Here is a 17,630-nt window from a genome sequence, read left to right on the forward strand (position 1 = left end):
CAAAACAGTGATAAACAGCAATAAAAGAACATACTTTTCATTTGATCAGCATCTGCTGAAGTATCACGACGTACCAAACGCCCAGCATCAGTATATTATCTTAATTATTTCTTTGCATGACTGTACTTTTTTATCCCTACTACTGAATGCACTTGTGGGATTTAAGGAAACAATAACTCCTCAGTGCTGAAACACTGTTTTCTCTTTATCTGGTATTATTAGCTTTATATTCACCTCATAAATTACACAGTCTTGATCTTCCCAGCACTTACACCTTGAAAAGAGATGGTGGGTATATCTAGCTTACTTCAGCCCTTTAAAAATGCTTGGTACTTCAGCTCTTCGGAAGCTGGAGAAAAGTGATCGGTTACTTTCAATATTTAGGGTATTTAATATTATGTCTTGGTTTGGAGGTGGTTTTTTTTGTTGTTTTTTGTTTTTTTGAGTAGCATCTATCTTAACCCTAAAGTGTGATGAAGGTGAATTTTTCTTGAATTAGTAGTTAGTAAATTAAAGTCGGTTTTGCTCGTTGCGATTTATTTGGTTAATTCACAGGGCAGCTACACGTTTTGTCATCAGAAGAACAGCCATGGAACAGCCATGACATGTTTAAGTTACATGATGTCATTTAAATGTTCAGGGAAAATAATGATCATGTCCAATTCAGTGACAGACATCATTAACATTTTATGATGCTCAAATGTCAGTGAAGTGAGTGCTTAGCTACAAAGGCCAATGTTGCCTTTGCAAATGCCTTGTTGAAACAAATGGTCACGAAGTATTTAACCAGGTGCCAAAGCAAAGCTAGGTGGTGGATATAAGCACAACTGGTTTCAGAAGCAAAGTGTTTGCTCTGCACAGGTGGCTCCTGAGCAAACACTTGTATGCTGGCACAGGTTAAGAACAAAAGTATTGTGGCAGTGGGGGATTTCATATTTTAAGGTCTTAGTGGTTTGGAGTTGCTCCTGCTGCTGCTTATCACATTTATGCGGAAGTTATTGAGAACAGTACTTCGGCAAAGTGGTGGTACGGGCCTTGAGCTTAAATGCTGTTCCAAATTGGGATGAATTGAAGTATTTGTTAACCTCAGTTGGGACCCCCAGAATTTGTACTGTGGCATGTAAGATGCTTTGAAATAGTTTGAGAAGGTCATTGAAAGGTGCTTTGAGGTAGATGGAGAATCACAGAGTAGCTGGGGTTGGCAGGGACCTCTGGAGGTCATCTCGTCCAACCCCCCTGCTCAGGCAGGGCCACTGGTTGCCCAGGACCATGTCCAGATGAATTTTGAAGATTTCCAAGGAGGAGACTCCACAGCCTCCCAGGAGAACCTGTGCCAGTGCTTGGTTGCCCACACAGTGAAGTGCTTCCTGATGTTCAGAGGGAGCCTCCTGTGTTCCAGTTTTTGTGACCATTGCCTCATGTCCTGGCACTGGGCACCGCTCAGTCCTCTTCTCTCCCTCCCTTTAGGTATTTATACACACTGATAAGATCCTCCTGAGCCTCTCTTCTCCAGGCTGAATGGTCCCAGCTCTCTCAAAGGAGAGATGCTCCAGTCCTTTGATCATCTTAGTGACCCTTTGCTGGACTCTCTCCAGTATGTCCAGGTCTCTCTTGTAACAAGGAGCCCAGCACTCCAGGGGTGGCCTCACCAGGGCTGAGCAGAGGGGAAGGATCACCACCACCCTCCTGCTGGCAATGCTCTGCCTAATGCAGCCCAGGTTACCAGGCCTTCTTTGCTGTAAGGGCACGCTGCTGGCTCATGTTGAACTTGGTGTCCACCAGGACCCCCAGGTCCTGTTCTGCAGGGCTGCTTCCCAGCTGGGTGCCCTCAGCATGTCCTGGTGCCTGGGGCTGTTCCTGCCCGGCTGCAGGACTCTGCGCTTCCCCTTGTTGAACTGCAGGAGTACGATGCAAAGGTCATTTTGGGGACTGTCCTGTGTTACGTGCATGGATTTGTGAGAGAGAATGTAGTTCGGTGGTTTCAGTATGGGACTCGATGCCAGTTTTTTCTTTGTCTTTGAGCTAATTAAAAGTCTTGAGACTTTTCTTCACTTGATGGAGGTTATTGCTGCAAAGTGGGGAAGACAACTTGAGTAGTGCGATGTCCCAGCTTGTGTTTGTATCCAGTTCTGTAACCCAGTCAGTGTCAGTATGGCTGATGTTTTGCTGTTAGTGTTATCTCAAGTGCTTCCTCTTTTAAATCTTAACAACTTTGGGGTTTTGGCAAAAGATGTAAAATCGTGTCTGATGCTGAAAGTCACTGCAGCATGCATTGATAAAGATTTTGAGCTGAGGGTCATTTTCTTGGAAGCGTGCGTTTCTCAGAAACTTATTTTCATCATTAGTCATGTGTTAGTGGTTGCTGTGGCTGTAGGGTGCCATTACAAACTCGTTCCTAACCCTCCAGGAGAGATAATCCTAAGCTGTTGAAGAATTTATCATTCAACGAAATACTTGTGAAGATTGAGCGCTAAGCACAGTTGTTGAAAACGGCCTTAAGATGCTGAATTAACATTCCCAAATGATTTTGCATGAAGCTGCGACTACGGTTTCTACCCAGTGGCTGGGCAGGAATATGGCAGAAGCATTGGGGAAGAATTGTAAACGAAGTGAGCTGTGAGCATCAAAGTGCCAGGGGCAAAGCAGTTCTGAAAAAAAAATATGTTGAAAAGACAAATATTTATTTGGAGAAAAACTTCTCAGTTTTACTTAAGGATACTTGAAAATTTATCTCTTCGAAGTATTTTTTATTAATTGCTACAAACGTGTCAGTATCTTTTGTAATCTTGGAAAAGCAGTTGACTCAACTGTAACTAGCCATCAGACCACTGTAGTGTTAAAATACACCAAAAATAAATTATAAAGGCTTTCAAAATGTGTATTTAAATATTGATGCCCTCACGTATACATATGCACTCGAAAGAACAGGTTCTTAAGTCCTGAAGGAAAATGATTTTTTTCGAAAAGTTTGATCGGCATGCCTGAAGTAGTGTATATATCGAGCTGCTGAATAAGAGATCACGCTGTTTCATTCTCCAGTATCTTACTGCTTGTTCTGTTTTAATGGCTTTGCCCCTAAATATGGCCCTTGTTCACACTGCTCTGTTTGACGGTATTGCTCCCATGGATAGGGAATCACTTTACGTCTAAAACTGTTTTATTTCAAGCTTTTAAAGCTTCAGTAACTATTTCTGCAACAGAAGGATCTGTGTTTATAAATATTCATAGAAAATGAATAATGGTCTAGAATTTTAAATATTTTCACAGGCAACAATTTTACTGTTTGGTCTATAATTCCACAGTGTTTAATTTTCATTTATGCTTTGCTGGAAAGATTCGTATATGCCTTGCCAAGTCCTAAGGAATGTGTGGAGGCTACTTTCTTCTGAGAGCCAAATGTGTGTTGCTGAGCATATCTGATCGGCTTCTGCGTGCTTTAGAAGAAGAAAAAAAGAAGTAAACAAACCCTCAAAACCTTGGTCTTGCTGTACAAAGTTTTATTAAGAGTGTAAAACCAATTTTACAGGTAGTTTTTCTCCAGGTGTTCAGCTGCTTGGATTTGAATTACTCCATTTGAATGACCTCCCTAGAGCCATGCCTAATAGCAAAGGCAAATTTTCAGTGTGGTGCAAGCTTAATATTTGAGCAGTGCATTCCAAGGATTTTAATGAAAAGTGCAAACCTAATTAACTATTTATGTCACGCGTTTTTCTTTTATTTTCCCCTCTTTTTGGAAGGCTGTTGTGGTTGACTGCTTTTAATTCACTCTGATAAACAATCTGGAAAAAATCCTGTTCTGAACGGTTTTCAGTATGAAATATTCATTGCCTACAGATGCTGAAAAAGGACTCTGACGTCTCCTTTTAATAATAATAATAATAAATATATGGATGTATATGTAGACATATATACACAAACCAGGCTTGCCTTCCTGCTTGCCTCCCCAGAACTGCTTTCTCTCCGTATGTGCAGGTCTAAGGAAGCTCAAAAATGAAACAATTGGTTTATTTTTGAGTTTTCATGGAAGCGTGACCTAAGTGTGGCTTTGTACATCAGGACATAGGCGTACAAATGTCTTGTGATGATCCTTTCTGCAGCTCTAGGTGCATGGTGTTGAAGATGCAGGAGCTGTGCCCTGGAAACGTGTCCTGGAGGATCGGTGCTCTACAGCAGAGGGTTGGGGCTGAGCACCGCGGTCTGTGTGAGCTGCAGAGTGGGTTAGGAGACGGGCATGTAGCCTCCGCAGCAAGCCTTCGTGCCCAAAGCGCCCGAGGCAGCTTTGTGCAGCTCGTTTCTGGTGACACAGCTGGTGGTAGAGAGCAGTCCTGCTAGTGAATAATAGCCGAGGCATTTACAGGCAGCCCTCCTGGTTGGCCTGGCAGCAAGGAGCAAAACACCTGAGCTGGTTTTCTTTTGAAAAAGTAATTAAAAGATGTGGCAGAAGTTATGCTGGTCTTAAATGGATAGGCATATCCAGAAATGAGCAGTTAGATAAAAAGGGAAGGGTTTTTCAGTTCTATCATTACTCATCTTCTCAGTTTTTCTCTTTTATTCTTGCTTGTCTGCATTTTCAGACACGGGTGGCAAATCAAAAAGTGAGACTAAAAGTTTATTAAAAAAATCTTATAACGTGGCTTTACAATTGGGAGATTTGTGTTGTAATAATCTACTACACTTTCCACGTTTTTCATGTCTGCCCTATTTTTAAAACTCTGCCTTAATCTGAACCTTGCAGAATTAAGTTAGTAACCTATTACTGTAGTACATACTTGTGGGGTGTCCCTGTTGAATAAACTTACCTCTTCTTAAATACTGGAATAGAAGGTGGTGTTTGTAAACTTTTTGTTTCTAGAGTATTGTGCGTGTTTTATCCTTAGCTATCCTATCGGTCTCTATCCTATCTGTTCTCTAGCCTATTGTAGTGATATATATATGGGCACAGAAACTGACAGTCCGCTGCTGAACATTATGTATCAGTGGTACTGCTGAAATCATTAAATTATTTTTATTTTTTTGAGTGCCTTCTGTCTGACAGGGGCTCCTGGTCTGTGTGACTGCGGTAGTCACAGAGCTTGAAACCTGCCCTGTGACTTACCAAGATTTGGGCTGTCTACATTTTTTGATCTAGCAGTTCCTTCACCTCTTCTGTTGGGAGGGTTATTCCAAAACAGTCAATCGTCTTAAAACTATTGTACATAGTATAGTAAGATATGTATTCTGGACTTGAAAGAGATCAACTCAAAACCCATATGCCTTGTAGGAACTTCCTATTTCTAAAACCTTTTGCTATGTGGCCTGTGATTATTATTTATTTTTTTAAATCAGGATACAATTCATGGGAAGAGGGGAGAAGTGGGAATCTCTTAATAGAATCAGTTAACATTCATCTGCTAGGTCAAAATCATAGTGATGGACCATAAAGAAGAGAAAGATCAGTGGGTTTTTAAATTTAGAATCATAGAATCACTTAGGTTGGAAAAGACCTTCAAAATCATCAAATCCAAGCAAATTTCTATAGCTTTTATTTTTTTTTGACCTGCACTAAATGTATTTTGATGGCAGTAGATGCTTTAAAAAATTCAACAGCTTAGTGCTTGAAAAAGTTGTTATTTTTAAGGATACATTCAAATCCTAGTAACAATAATGTATCCATATATACATATGTATATATAAATTTAGTTTGCCTTTACATTTCCATTGTATTTTGCTGAATGATACAGTTGTTGTTTGTAACTTGATACAAACCTTCCTCTGGCCCCCAAATTTACTTATAGATGTATAATTTAAAATTAGAAAGAGCAATATTGATCTTTACCTTAAGAAAAATGTAAATGTAGTTAATGATGCTTTGTTTTCTTTACAGAAACCATAGCCCATTAATGAGTTTTGGAGCCAGTTTTGTCAGTTTTTTGGTGAGTAGAGGGGAACAAAGCACACATCTCTTGTGGTTAATGTTTGTATGTGAATGCATGAGTTCATAATGGTTGATACTCTAATCCATTTCTTTTTATGAGACTTATTTTTTTTTCCAAGTTATAGATTAAGTGTAGGTAGAAAGCAAGTCATTATGTTATATAAAACTTGTTAACTCATGTGGTTTAAATAGAACGAAAAGGTTCTGTGATTCAGCTTCTCAAACGTGAAATATTTATGTGCTCCATTAAAAGAACCATAATAAAACCCTCTCTTTAATGAGCAGTAGAGGTACTATTAAAATAACAATCATAAGTATCCTTTCCCTGATAGCTTTTACTACTGAAAATTTCTTCATCCATATTGCAGGGTAAAAGTTGGTTGAATCCATTCACGTAGCTTCCTTTTTGAATATATGAGAACTGAGAATATTGACTAAAGGAGTCATAGACTCATAGAATAAGAGTCATAAAATTAAAATCTGATGAAAACTTTTCTTTTTTAAATTTATTAAAATGAGAATATCTTTTAAAAACTGAGCAGGTACATTTGAAAACATTTGGATTTTGGTTTTAGGCTGTCCTTATTCTGACGTTACTGCTTAATGTTAGGTTGCACCAGAAATTGTCTGTGGTAGTACTTTTTTTAAAGACAGAATTTATTATAGTATTCCAGAAATACATATGTTGTAAATGAAGCTAATTTGAATTCTCTCTAGTGTCTGTAGACTTTGCAGTATGGAATAAAATACGTTGTGGCATATGATTTGGCTTTGAGTGAATGGAAAGGAGAGGAGAAAGGGAAGAGGGAGAACCTCTCAGGCTTGCTTATCTGAACTGATGCATTGAACCAGGGTAACATCGCAGTGCAGCGTTAGTGGATCTTGAAAATATCTTGCTCAGCTACTGTTCTAAACATAGCTGCAGCACTCTGTCATTCAGGGCTTCTGTTTAATAAAGCGTTAAGAAAAGAAGTTACTTGTCCTAAAATTCTTTCTGAATTGGTTCAGTGATAATTGGTCTGGTGCATGTTTTCTTTTGTATGAAGGAAAAAAAAACACTGACCTTGTGTAGGAATTGTGGTTATTTCTTACAATGCAATAACTGTTACTTATTACTGACTTTGGAGGCCTATTACTTATGTGGATGAGCTATATAAAAGTATCTGCACAGATGTAAATCATGCCGTACAATAATTGAAATTTTTTTTATAAATTCTTCTTCCACATAACGTAGTGTGATAACATATTCAGTTTGACGGCATATGAAGTTTTATTAAGACAAGGGAATGGGACTAAGTTAATACGTTCTGAGCCATGAAATTTTGGTAAGGCACGCTCAAATCTATAGTTTGTTTCTGTGTGGAAGTATATATACTGTTACATGTGTGTATTAAGATGTTTTAAAGAAAGAAAATTTTATTGTTAAGTTTTCATGAAAACTTTTCATACCGTAGCTTGTGTAGAAATAAAAATACTTGATTTTTATTACTCAAATCTGTGTTCTCTTTTTGAAGAACGCCATGATGACATTTGAAGAAGAGAAAATGCAGCTGGCATGTGATGACTTAAAGGCTACAGAAAAACTTTGTGAGAGTGAAGAAGCTGGAGTCATTGAAACAATCAAGAATAAAATTAAAAAGAATGTAAGAACATTATTTGTAAAACATGGAATCATGTATTGGATAAGTATTTCTGGAAGCTTCCTTTCTGTGCTACTTGTATTTTGGCTAGATGTTTCTTGATATGCAAAGGACAGTAGAGTTTAAACAATTAAATTTGTCACTTTGAGACTACTATTTTTGATCATCTTAAAAATCTTTGTTAAAAATTCCGTGCTCTGTGTTTGTGTATTCCAAACAGGTTGATGGACGAAAATCTACTCTATCCATGATAGATCGACTGCAAAGACAAATAATTGTAGCAGACTGTCAAGTCTACCTGGCTGTGCTCTCATTTGTAAAACAAGAATTATCAGGTGTGCTGTGGCTTCAATGTTTAGATGCGTGTTTTTTTGCATGGTATCTTTGTAGTAAAGGTTGATCTTGAAGTGGCAAGAGTAGCAAGTGGTTGGATGTTGTATGTTCCTGTAGAAGCTTAAGAAGAGTTGGTGCAAAGATGGTTAGCATCTGAGTGCTTCCCATGGCCTGCAAGATAAAAGAGGCTATAAAGACCTGAAGCCCAGGCCACCTGGGAAAATCTTTGGTGTCCCATCTGCGTTACATTTCTGACAATGTGGATGACAAAATGCCAACGAAAGTAATTTTAAATGAAGTGTGTTGAAGATGGAACTGCTGAATCAGTTCTTATTCTCTGGTCACTGAAGTGTGTCCTTGCATGCCAAAGAGGTTAATTCCCGTCTTGTTGACTAAAAACCTCCTTGCCTCATCTGCAAAGCTACTTCTAAGGTTCTCTTACATTTTTGGACCTTGGAAGAGGTGGCAGCCACAACTATCAGTGAAAACCCTGCTGACCAGCTGAAACAAATCAGGGAAATAACATTATTTAAAATAATTATTTAAAATACCACTAAGATCTTCAGTCAAGGACATACTGCTTTCTGTGATGTGCAGATTTGGTTTCTTCCAAGCCAGGGCATCAAGAACGTGTTTGGTGCTAGCTAGAAGTAGTTCAGGGCGTATTTTTGACTGCTGTATCAACGTGTAGTGCTGCAGAAAGATTTTCCTACTAGTTTTGATGCTGTTCTGGGTTCTTGCCTTTTTTTTTTGTTCTCCCCCTCCTCCTCCTCACAGTTATTCATTATATATTCTGCAGCTTTGTAACTGGGTTGGGTACTATAACTGGGTGGTGTCTGTTCCCTTTCTTTTCTGCTGCTCAGAGAACTGAAGTGGGTAGCAGAGTACTGCAGACCGTGCAATGTATTTGGGTTATTCTACTGAGTAAAAAATGAACCTGAAATCTGTGGTTAAAATCCAAGTGGCTAAACGCCATCTCATTGACTGTTAGTTACTGCCATTGTGACACCATTTAGCTAAACTGTTCTGTTATTTTAGGATTCTGGGTGTATTATCTTTCTGATTATGCATAAACATCTTTTTTTTTTTTTATGATGATGATGTTTCTGTACAGAAATAGCAACCACATTATTGAAACTAGTCTCATTTCAAACAAATGGAGAGGCAGATCAACAGTTGAGTGAAAAATTTCTGGTGTTTTTCATCCTGGAACAGTTTGACAAGAAGCATATGATGACATGCAAGCTGCTTTCTCATATGCCTAACACATTTCAGATTTTCCTCTCCACCCTCATGGATGTAACAGAAATAGTTCAACAAAAAGTTAGTAATACAGCAACTTACATTAGCTTCCAATAGCAATATTGAACTACCTTTTCTCGATATTTACCTCTGTTGTCATGGACCTGACAACTACTTTCAGAAGTTCTTGCTGCGAAATCTCAGCTCAGTGACTGGGCTTGATCTGTTTATTTTTTTATGTTCAAAAATCGTAATTTCAACGTTGTGGATTATTCTGCCTTAGCATAGAAGATCTGTAAAGGTTCTGGTCCTAGTATACTGTTAATGGCAGCACGCTGGTGAAAGTAAAGCCTCAAACTATACCTTTCTCCACATCAAGTCATTTTTACTTGACTCATGGGCCAGAATGCAGTAGTTTTTCAAAGCTGTTAGCAGAAACATGATGTGTAGGATAAGTAAATTTTTTCCTTATTATTTGTCTGCTGCATTGCTATACAGAGTTGTAGCAGTATTCATCTTGTTGTGAAGTACATACTTTTTGGCTGCACAGAACATCTTAAAAGCTGACCTAATTGCTGAAAGTTGGAGTAATATTAGCCTCATGATGCAGCTGAATCATGGCAGGGGGTTGCATTTTTTCTTACAACACTTTAAATATGGAACTCAAGATACAGGATTAATTTTGTAAATACTTTCTGTTCTTATTGATAGAACCCTTCTGTCAAAACTTTGATAATAAATTTTGCAGTCTTCCTTTCTGTGATTAAGACTGTCAAACTAACTTCATCCCTTCTTTGTGTAACAATAATCCAAGAAGGAGTAATATAGGCAATGACCATGCTTTTTCTGGATTATTTTTTTTGTAATTGGAAGGAGTGTCTATAAGCGTTTGAGATCATTGGTCTAGTATTGATAGCACTTTCCTGTTACTTGATATATTCCATTTATGATCAAATTCTGGCACTGGTTATAATGCTGATCTCTGCAAATTTGATGATATCTATTTATAACACTGCTTCTATATCCATACTTTCATTTTCTCTCACTTTCAGTCCTCTAAATCCTTTATCAGTGCAGTTCCTGAGTCTCAGGGCTTTAGGACAGGCAAAATGCTGTTGTCTACTTGTACAGTTAATGTGTACACGTATACTTTGTGTTTATTTTCTGTTTACCACTTTTGTCATTGTCCAGGGATGTGGTATAACCAAGATGGGTGCTGTGCCAATAGGCAAATCAGACATTGTTATATTCTGGAGTCATGCCCTCCTGTAAAGAGAGAAAGACTTCTCATATTCTAAACTAAGAATATTCAAGACCAGATCTTAGGGAAATTTAGGTACCCGGCTTTCATTTGAAATTGAAGAAGTTAGACAACTGAAAAAAATTTGAAAAAAATTTAAGCATTCTTTTATATTTTTCTATGATTTTTTTAAAATCGATACTGTATTTCCCAGTTTAGGGCAGTGGGAGGGAATGATTATGTTGAAAATCTTATTGTCTGACCCAAAGGAAGATTGCGTGTGTTTTTATTTTACTTTTTAATTTAATTTTATTTTAAAGTATTTCTCCATCAATTTTATTTTAATATGATTTGGGCTTAAGAGGCAAAATCTCTTTCAAGCTTTTCTTTGTTTGCCAGGCAGTAATTTCATCTCTATTCTATAGTGGGGCAGAATTCAGCATTAAGTTGTTTTGTTTTCTGTATTTCTTGGCAATTGTATTGATAGATGGCTACAGGAAAGTACCTTCGTGTTGCATGCTGTTTTAAAGTCTCTGTTTGAAAAGCACTCAAATTTGTAGTACTCAATATGAAATATCTCATCTGTATAACAGAAGTAGCCCTTTTTGCAAAATTATTTATATACAATAAGCTAATTTAATGCAAATAGAGAAAGCGTACTAGGATATGTGAAACAATATTTACTACTTGCCGTGTTCCAATTCTGAAATGTGTTTCTTAAAATATTTTTTCCTTGATCTTTAGCATACATAAAAGGTGGGTGGATCCTCCGAAAAGCCTGGAAAATTTACAATAAGTGCTATACGGACATTAATACACTTCAGGAAATATATCAGAAGAAAACAACTCAGGAATCCTTGACTTCTGATGCTGCAAATGATAATCATATTGCTGCAGAAGGTGTAACGGAGGATTCGCTAAACAGACTGAAAGGTGCTGTTAGCTTTGGATATGGACTTTTTCATCTTTGCATATCCATGGTGCCCCCAAACCTGCTCAAAATCATCAACCTGCTGGGTTTTCCTGGAGACCGCCTACAGGGGCTTTCTTCACTGATGTATGCAAGTGAAAGTAAGGACATGAAGGCCCCTTTAGCTACGTGAGTAGCTATATTGAAATGCTTTGGTAGATAACTTAGTACTGAAAGTAAGTAAATGGGGGAAAAAAAATCAAAACCAAAACCGTCATGTTGCTTTAAAGAAAACAACAGCAGGTAAAATAAGCTAGTAGTTTGTCGTTTAACATGTCATGGTTTAGTAAATTCATCACTTGCTAGTGATCTCTCTGCCATTAGTTATTTATGTGTGTTTGGGATTTGTCAGTATTGTATTCTTCAGCACCTGCTATTCTAATGTCTAGTAAATTACATGCCAGTAGTGTGAGTAAATGCAAGCGTGCCCTGAAGACTCAGTAGGTTTTACCTGTGAGCTATATTCTCTTTGATGGAGAGTATGCTATTTTATATGAGAGTGATCAATGTCAGTTATTCATCCTTATTGATTTCAGTTATTTATCCTTATTATCAGCCAACGATCTCTTCTGTTATGTTTTTTAATTTTAGCAAATTGGGGGTGTTCCCTTACTGTCTTTCTGATCTGCTTGGAGGAGTGTTTGTGTGTATATATTTTTTATTTTTTTCCCAAGCCTTCGTACTGTATTCAGGTCTTTTTATTGGGTGAAAGGTTAGCCAGATTTTATAAAGCCATTTATGAGGGCAGTTTGTTATTATATTCTCTCCAAATTAATACTTTTATTGCTGAACCTATTTTAAGTACTGTCAAATGTCACTTCTGAAACATTGACAGCAGAGTTAGTCTTTTGTGCTTGAGGAGAACAGTTTTATTTCTGGTTGCTTAAGAAACCTTAAGATTAAATGTTCCTGTTGATTTCTTTTGCCTCTTTTCTGGGAAAGAGACTAGCATTCCCTTCCCCAGAATGACAGTAGAGGTAGGGTGGGTGCTATGATCTTGCAGAGCTTTGTGCTCTGCCCTTGTTTCCAGGCATGATGTAGGTCATGCAGAAATCTGCTCTTCCAAACACCAGATATGTTTCTGTTTGCATTGATTTCAGATATGTATGTGGGGGTGTTTTTTTTTGTTTGTTTGTTTCTTTTCCTTATGAACAATTAATTCATAATGTTTTCCTGGGAAGGGTTCTGTTTTAAAATCTGTAGACTTGTGAAGACTCAATTGGTATGGTGCTTTGATACTGTGAGCTTGATGGTTACTCTGCCTTTGGGTGATGCTTGGGTAACGTATGTTCAGGTGCAGTTTAGGAACACAGTGGTGTATGGTAATAGTAGTATGTTTGTTCTAATGTCAGGTTATATAAGAAAAGATTCATATCCTTTGTCTTCCAGGATCATTTAAAAATTTGCCTACGTAGAACATTGTACTGACGTGTCTGTTCGCGCTGTAATCATTTTTGCTCTTGTTTCTTTTAGATTAGCTTTGTTGTGGTACCACACAGTTGTTCGCCCCTTTTTTGCTCTTGACGGCAGCGATAACAAGGCAGGATTGAAAGAGGCAAAAGAGATTCTTGCAAAAAAAGAATCTGCTTATCCAAATTCTTCTCTGTTCATGTTCTTCAAGGGAAGGATACAGCGATTAGAGGTATTGCATGTTTCTGTTCTTCTGACTGATTTTTCCCCACCCATCTCCCCTTGGTATCTGATGTTTTTCTGGTGTGAATGAACTGTGCGAGCGTCAATAAATCTTGACTAAAGATGTAGACATATTGAAAGATAAGAAAGAAGAAAGGATCAACTTCTTCCTAGTTGCAAGTTCACATACCAAATCAGCTCTTCCACTACTTCTATCGGAATTAATAGCACTTCAAAATGTGTTTTTCTTCTGCTTGATGCATTTATAACTCCATGCTATAAGAAACTGCTTCTGGTCACTCATGAGCTTCTTGTGGTATAAATAGCTATTTCAGTTTTGCTTGTCAAGCTGAAATCTGAGTATTATCTGCTGAGCACATGGCATTTATCTTCCGCTTTTCATTTTATACATTGTTCACACACAGCTAATCATCTTCAATAATTTCCCATGAATAATTGCTTTTGCTTTTAAGAGGACAAAACAGGATGTTTTCTGTTGCTATGGTGAGCTGTGACCCAAGCAGAATGTATTCCTTGGAAATGTGTTTCTGAATACTGTTGCAGAGTGGTATTCTTGAAACACTGCAGCAGCCTTGTGGTTTTTAGCTGAATTGTTCTTCAAGAATCTCTGATAATCCAAGATGGCGATGAGTACTTTGAACAACTCAGCTTCTGCATTTATCTGACCAGGATATTTCTAAGGCATTTATGTTGTCAAGAACACCCAGCAAAAAAATATGAAACCAGAATGTTTGTCTCAATATCATAGTTAAGAACTAATCCAGATCTTGATGTTGGTGGTCCATTTTTTGCTAGTTTGCAGTTAATTCTCACAAATGCAGCTTAGTATTTTGAAGGGTGGCAGCAGCAGTAACAGAACAGAGGGGCAGTCTTCTGTGGCCCATAAGATTTTGTAGGCATTTTCTTGTATGTGGTTTAACTGTGTGTTGTGTTGTGGTTTGATAGCTTTGTCTTTCCGGAAGCAACAGAATTATGCTGTCACAAGCAAGCTGTCAGTCTGGGAAGTGTTGCTGTTTACTGGGTGGGAAATATTTTAATGGTCTTTGTTCAATCATGTATATTCCATTTGTTTGGAAAAATTTGGGTTTGTTAGGAATACCTATACAATGAGTACAATTGCTATAGAAAATGTAAGTATGTTGATTGCCAGAATATGACTTCATATATGGAACTCCTTTCCTTTTTCTTTTTTTTTTTTTTCTTTTTTCCCTCCTCTGATATTTAATGTAGTGGGGAATAAAATTCTACAACTACAACATGATTCTTCTGAATTCCAGGACAAGTTAGGGCAAAGTAGTAAACGTACTTGTTAATAACATGAGTACAGATTTCTGTGTGTAAATACAGAGGATAGATTTTGGATGAGTGTCAATTTTGCTTCAAAGTAGAATTCTTTACCTGTTATTTTAGAGTATTTGTGTATAAAATGGTGTTGTTTATAGACACCCAAGTTTAATTCCAAGTGAAATAGTTTGTGCTGGAGGCCACGTGCCAGCGTTAACAAAGTTAGTTGGCTTAGGCAGGCAGAATGCAATGCAGTAGGCTATGTAGCCATACCTTAGTCAGCAGAATGCTTACTGGTTGCTAACAGGAAATAAAATGCCCCTTTTTTGTTTGCATGAAAGATTTCCAATCAACAACTTTTCTTTTTCCCTGCTGAAACTTTGCTCTGAGTAAATGCTTTACTTAAATATCTCAAGCTCTGTTAAGAAGGTACAAGTTTTATTTGCTCAAATATTGTTGCCATAATAGTGAAGGCAGGTACGTTACTGGGTGCTCCTACAAAGGCTGGGAAGCACTTACATAGCTGTCCTTGAATTTGTTGATAGGCAGGTAGGTTTAAATTCCTTCCACCTCACATAGGAATACTATTTTGAGATGGTTTACAGTAATTTGAAAGTCTCTGCTTTATCCTGTTTAACATGCAAAGTATACCAGCTGCAGTTCAAGGTATATTTTGCAGCATTTAACATCTGGTGTTTTTTAACAGTTCTGTGATAAAATTTAATTGTACACAGATGAAAAGCTCATATGTTCTTATACAGAAGAACTTGTATGTTCTGAAAACAAGAATTGGGAACGGTCACTGTAGGGTTTGGGTTAGACCCTACTAGCACTCAGGCCATCAGATACTTTTTTAATAGCTTTTGATCCTACAAAATGTACATTTTTTGTAATTTTCAGCTGGTGGTATATTTGTCTTCCATTAGTCTGTGTGCGTGCATGTATTTACATATATACATATAAGTTGTAGAGATTGAATGCCATCCACAGGGACCTTGCAGGCTGGAGAGGTGGGCCCAAGCGGTTCAACAAGGCCAAGTGCAAGGTCCTACACCTGGGCTGGAACAATCCTCTCCAATGAAGACAAGCTGAGGGAGATGGGGTTGTTCAGCCTGGAGAAGACTCTGGTGAGACCTTATAGCGGCCTTCCAGTACCTGAAGGGGGCCTACAGGAAAGCTGGGGAAGGGACTCTTTGTCAGGGAGTGGAGTGATAGGACAAGGGGGAATGGCTTTAAACTAAAAAAGGGGAGATTTAGGTTGGATATAAGTCAAAAAATTCTTTACTCAGAGGGTGGTGAGGCACTGGAACAGGCTGCCCAGAGAAGCTGTGGATGCCCCATCCCTGGAGGTGTTCAAGGCCAGGCTGGATGGAGCCTTGGGCAACCTGGTCTGGTGGGAAGTGTCCCTGCCCATGGCAGGGGGCTGGAATTAGATGATCTTTAAGGTCTCTTCGAACCCAAGCTATATGGTGATTCTATATGTAAATGTATGTGTATTCCCCAGAATAAAACAAAATTAAAATTAAATTCTTCCCCAGAGAAAGAAACAGTAAGCACGCTTCAGCATTGTTCACTGTAGGCAGGGAAACTTCAAAAGGCAGAAGCAGTAATGCCAGACTGGACGCTGCCAGTCAGAACAATCCAACAGGAGAAAACCGTGAATGAAGATGGTCTAGCAAGAAGCAAAGACACGTAAAGCATGTGAGTCTATAATGGTTTGTGCTCCAAAGAGCATGCATAAGTATTAGTAAATGTTTAACCGAGTTTGTTTTTTTTTAAATGTAGCTTTATAAGTACTATAAATGCAGACAAAGTGTTTTTTTCCCCAGACTCATATTTTTGAGAATTGAAGTCAGAAGGCATTTGGACACTATGAAATGAATGAGTGAGGGAAAGGAGGAGGGTGGACTGGGAAAGCTGCAATCAAAGTGCACCAGAAAGTTAGGAGGGATGGGTGTAGGCCTAGCGTGTGAAAGGGCAAAGTAAGAGGTGGTGTTCTGAATCTGGCGTATTTCTGCCCTTTAGCGTGCAGTATTACTTTATCTTTTACCTAACCAGCAACAAGTTTTAAAAATCTTTATCTGCTTTTCTAAATGGGGGACAAATAACCCCTATCTGAAATAGTTTTTAAAAACCACCACCACCAAAAACCGTGGCTTCATATGGAGAGGGGCAAGATGGCTCCTCTGTCTGGCAACACACTCTGGGTCTGTATATGTAAACACCTAGCCTTTAGGGCTGGGCCAAAAAAATCTCATGTTCTGAGGCTTGATCTGTAGAGTTCAGTTGGTGTAGATGCATGTTACGAGGCTGGATAAAAAGTGCCAAATACTCCAGCTGACTGGCAAAACACCAGTGGTATACTCAGGTGTGTTTAATCTGCAGGATTTTATGTATTGTCAAGGTTTATTTTCAGAAATTGTGCTAGCCTCTGTCATTATTTGTTCAAGGCTATAAAATATATGAACCTCTGTTGGTTCAGGAAGCTTTCTTGGCTCTTTAAGCTCTGTAGATGGTTGTTTTCTGTAATTTGAAGTCAAGAAATGAAAGATTATCGTACTCACATGAGCTTTAATAATCCTCTTCGTGGTTATGTAGTTCTATATATTACAAGTTTTATGGATTAATCTTTTCTTTTGTCTTTGTCCAAGAGAAGCATGAGTGATGACCCTTTAAGGAATTACAAGTGTGTATGATAATGAGAGCTTAAAAACCAAAGCAAACAAAACCAGTCAGCCTTGATGTTCTACTTGCTGACTCTTCTGTCTGTATAATTCTTACCGTTTACTCTCTAAAACAGTAAGTAGATGGTAATGAATTTATTTAAAGAATACTAAGAGTAGTAGTATTCTTTCTAGTAAGAGTAGAAATTCATATCCTAGCATGTTGTCACAATCTCTGGAGACAATTGAAACTTTACTGAGGAGTATCCCAGGAGCTTATTTACTGAGCTCGATGCTTATGGAAAACTTACGTAGAAAACACTTTGAGAACTGGACCGAGAAATGGATTGTAGGAGGTTGCAAATCCATTTAGTTGAATGCTCATATTATTAGTTGTTCAGTGTTTCACGTGTTGCCCTATGTTGGTGTATCAGATTGCAGAAAATGATGTAATTATCCTTAGTTATTGTGTGGAATAACAAGCCCTGCAAATAAATTATTTATATCTTACAATATTTTTAGTTAGTTTTTTTTTTTTTACGTTTTTAGAAAGTGAAATATCTTCCCAGAGAACTAAATATGTAGACTTTTTCTTTTTTTCTCAGAAGTTTTCAAAATGAAATTTTACTGAATTTTGAAACGTCTTCGTGCCAAAGATCAAGTTTTAAGCCCCCTTTTTATCTATTTATCT

The 17,630-nt window shown here is 37.9% G+C and overlaps 1 protein-coding gene across 2 annotated transcripts in view; it reads left to right on the forward strand.

Moving 5' to 3' along the window:
• Positions 1-17,630, forward strand: part of TTC39C (tetratricopeptide repeat domain 39C) — a 39,440-nt gene that overhangs the window by 6,759 nt on the left and 15,051 nt on the right. Inside the window, exons 2-6 of one of the 2 annotated variants that reach the window (XM_040547887.1) lie at positions 5,864-5,912; positions 7,429-7,557; positions 7,775-7,889; positions 11,114-11,468; positions 12,813-12,981. In XM_040547887.1, the coding sequence (XP_040403821.1) occupies positions 5,864-5,912; positions 7,429-7,557; positions 7,775-7,889; positions 11,114-11,468; positions 12,813-12,981 (817 nt within the window). Of the gene's footprint in view, positions 1-5,863; positions 5,913-7,428; positions 7,558-7,774; positions 7,890-11,113; positions 11,469-12,812; positions 12,982-17,630 lie in introns of those variants that run through there. The other variant, XM_040547888.1, reaches the window with a different exon arrangement.

Source organism: Cygnus olor, chromosome 2 (genome assembly GCF_009769625.2).
Source record: "Cygnus olor isolate bCygOlo1 chromosome 2, bCygOlo1.pri.v2, whole genome shotgun sequence".
Classification (NCBI taxonomy): Eukaryota; Metazoa; Chordata; class Aves; order Anseriformes; family Anatidae; genus Cygnus; species Cygnus olor.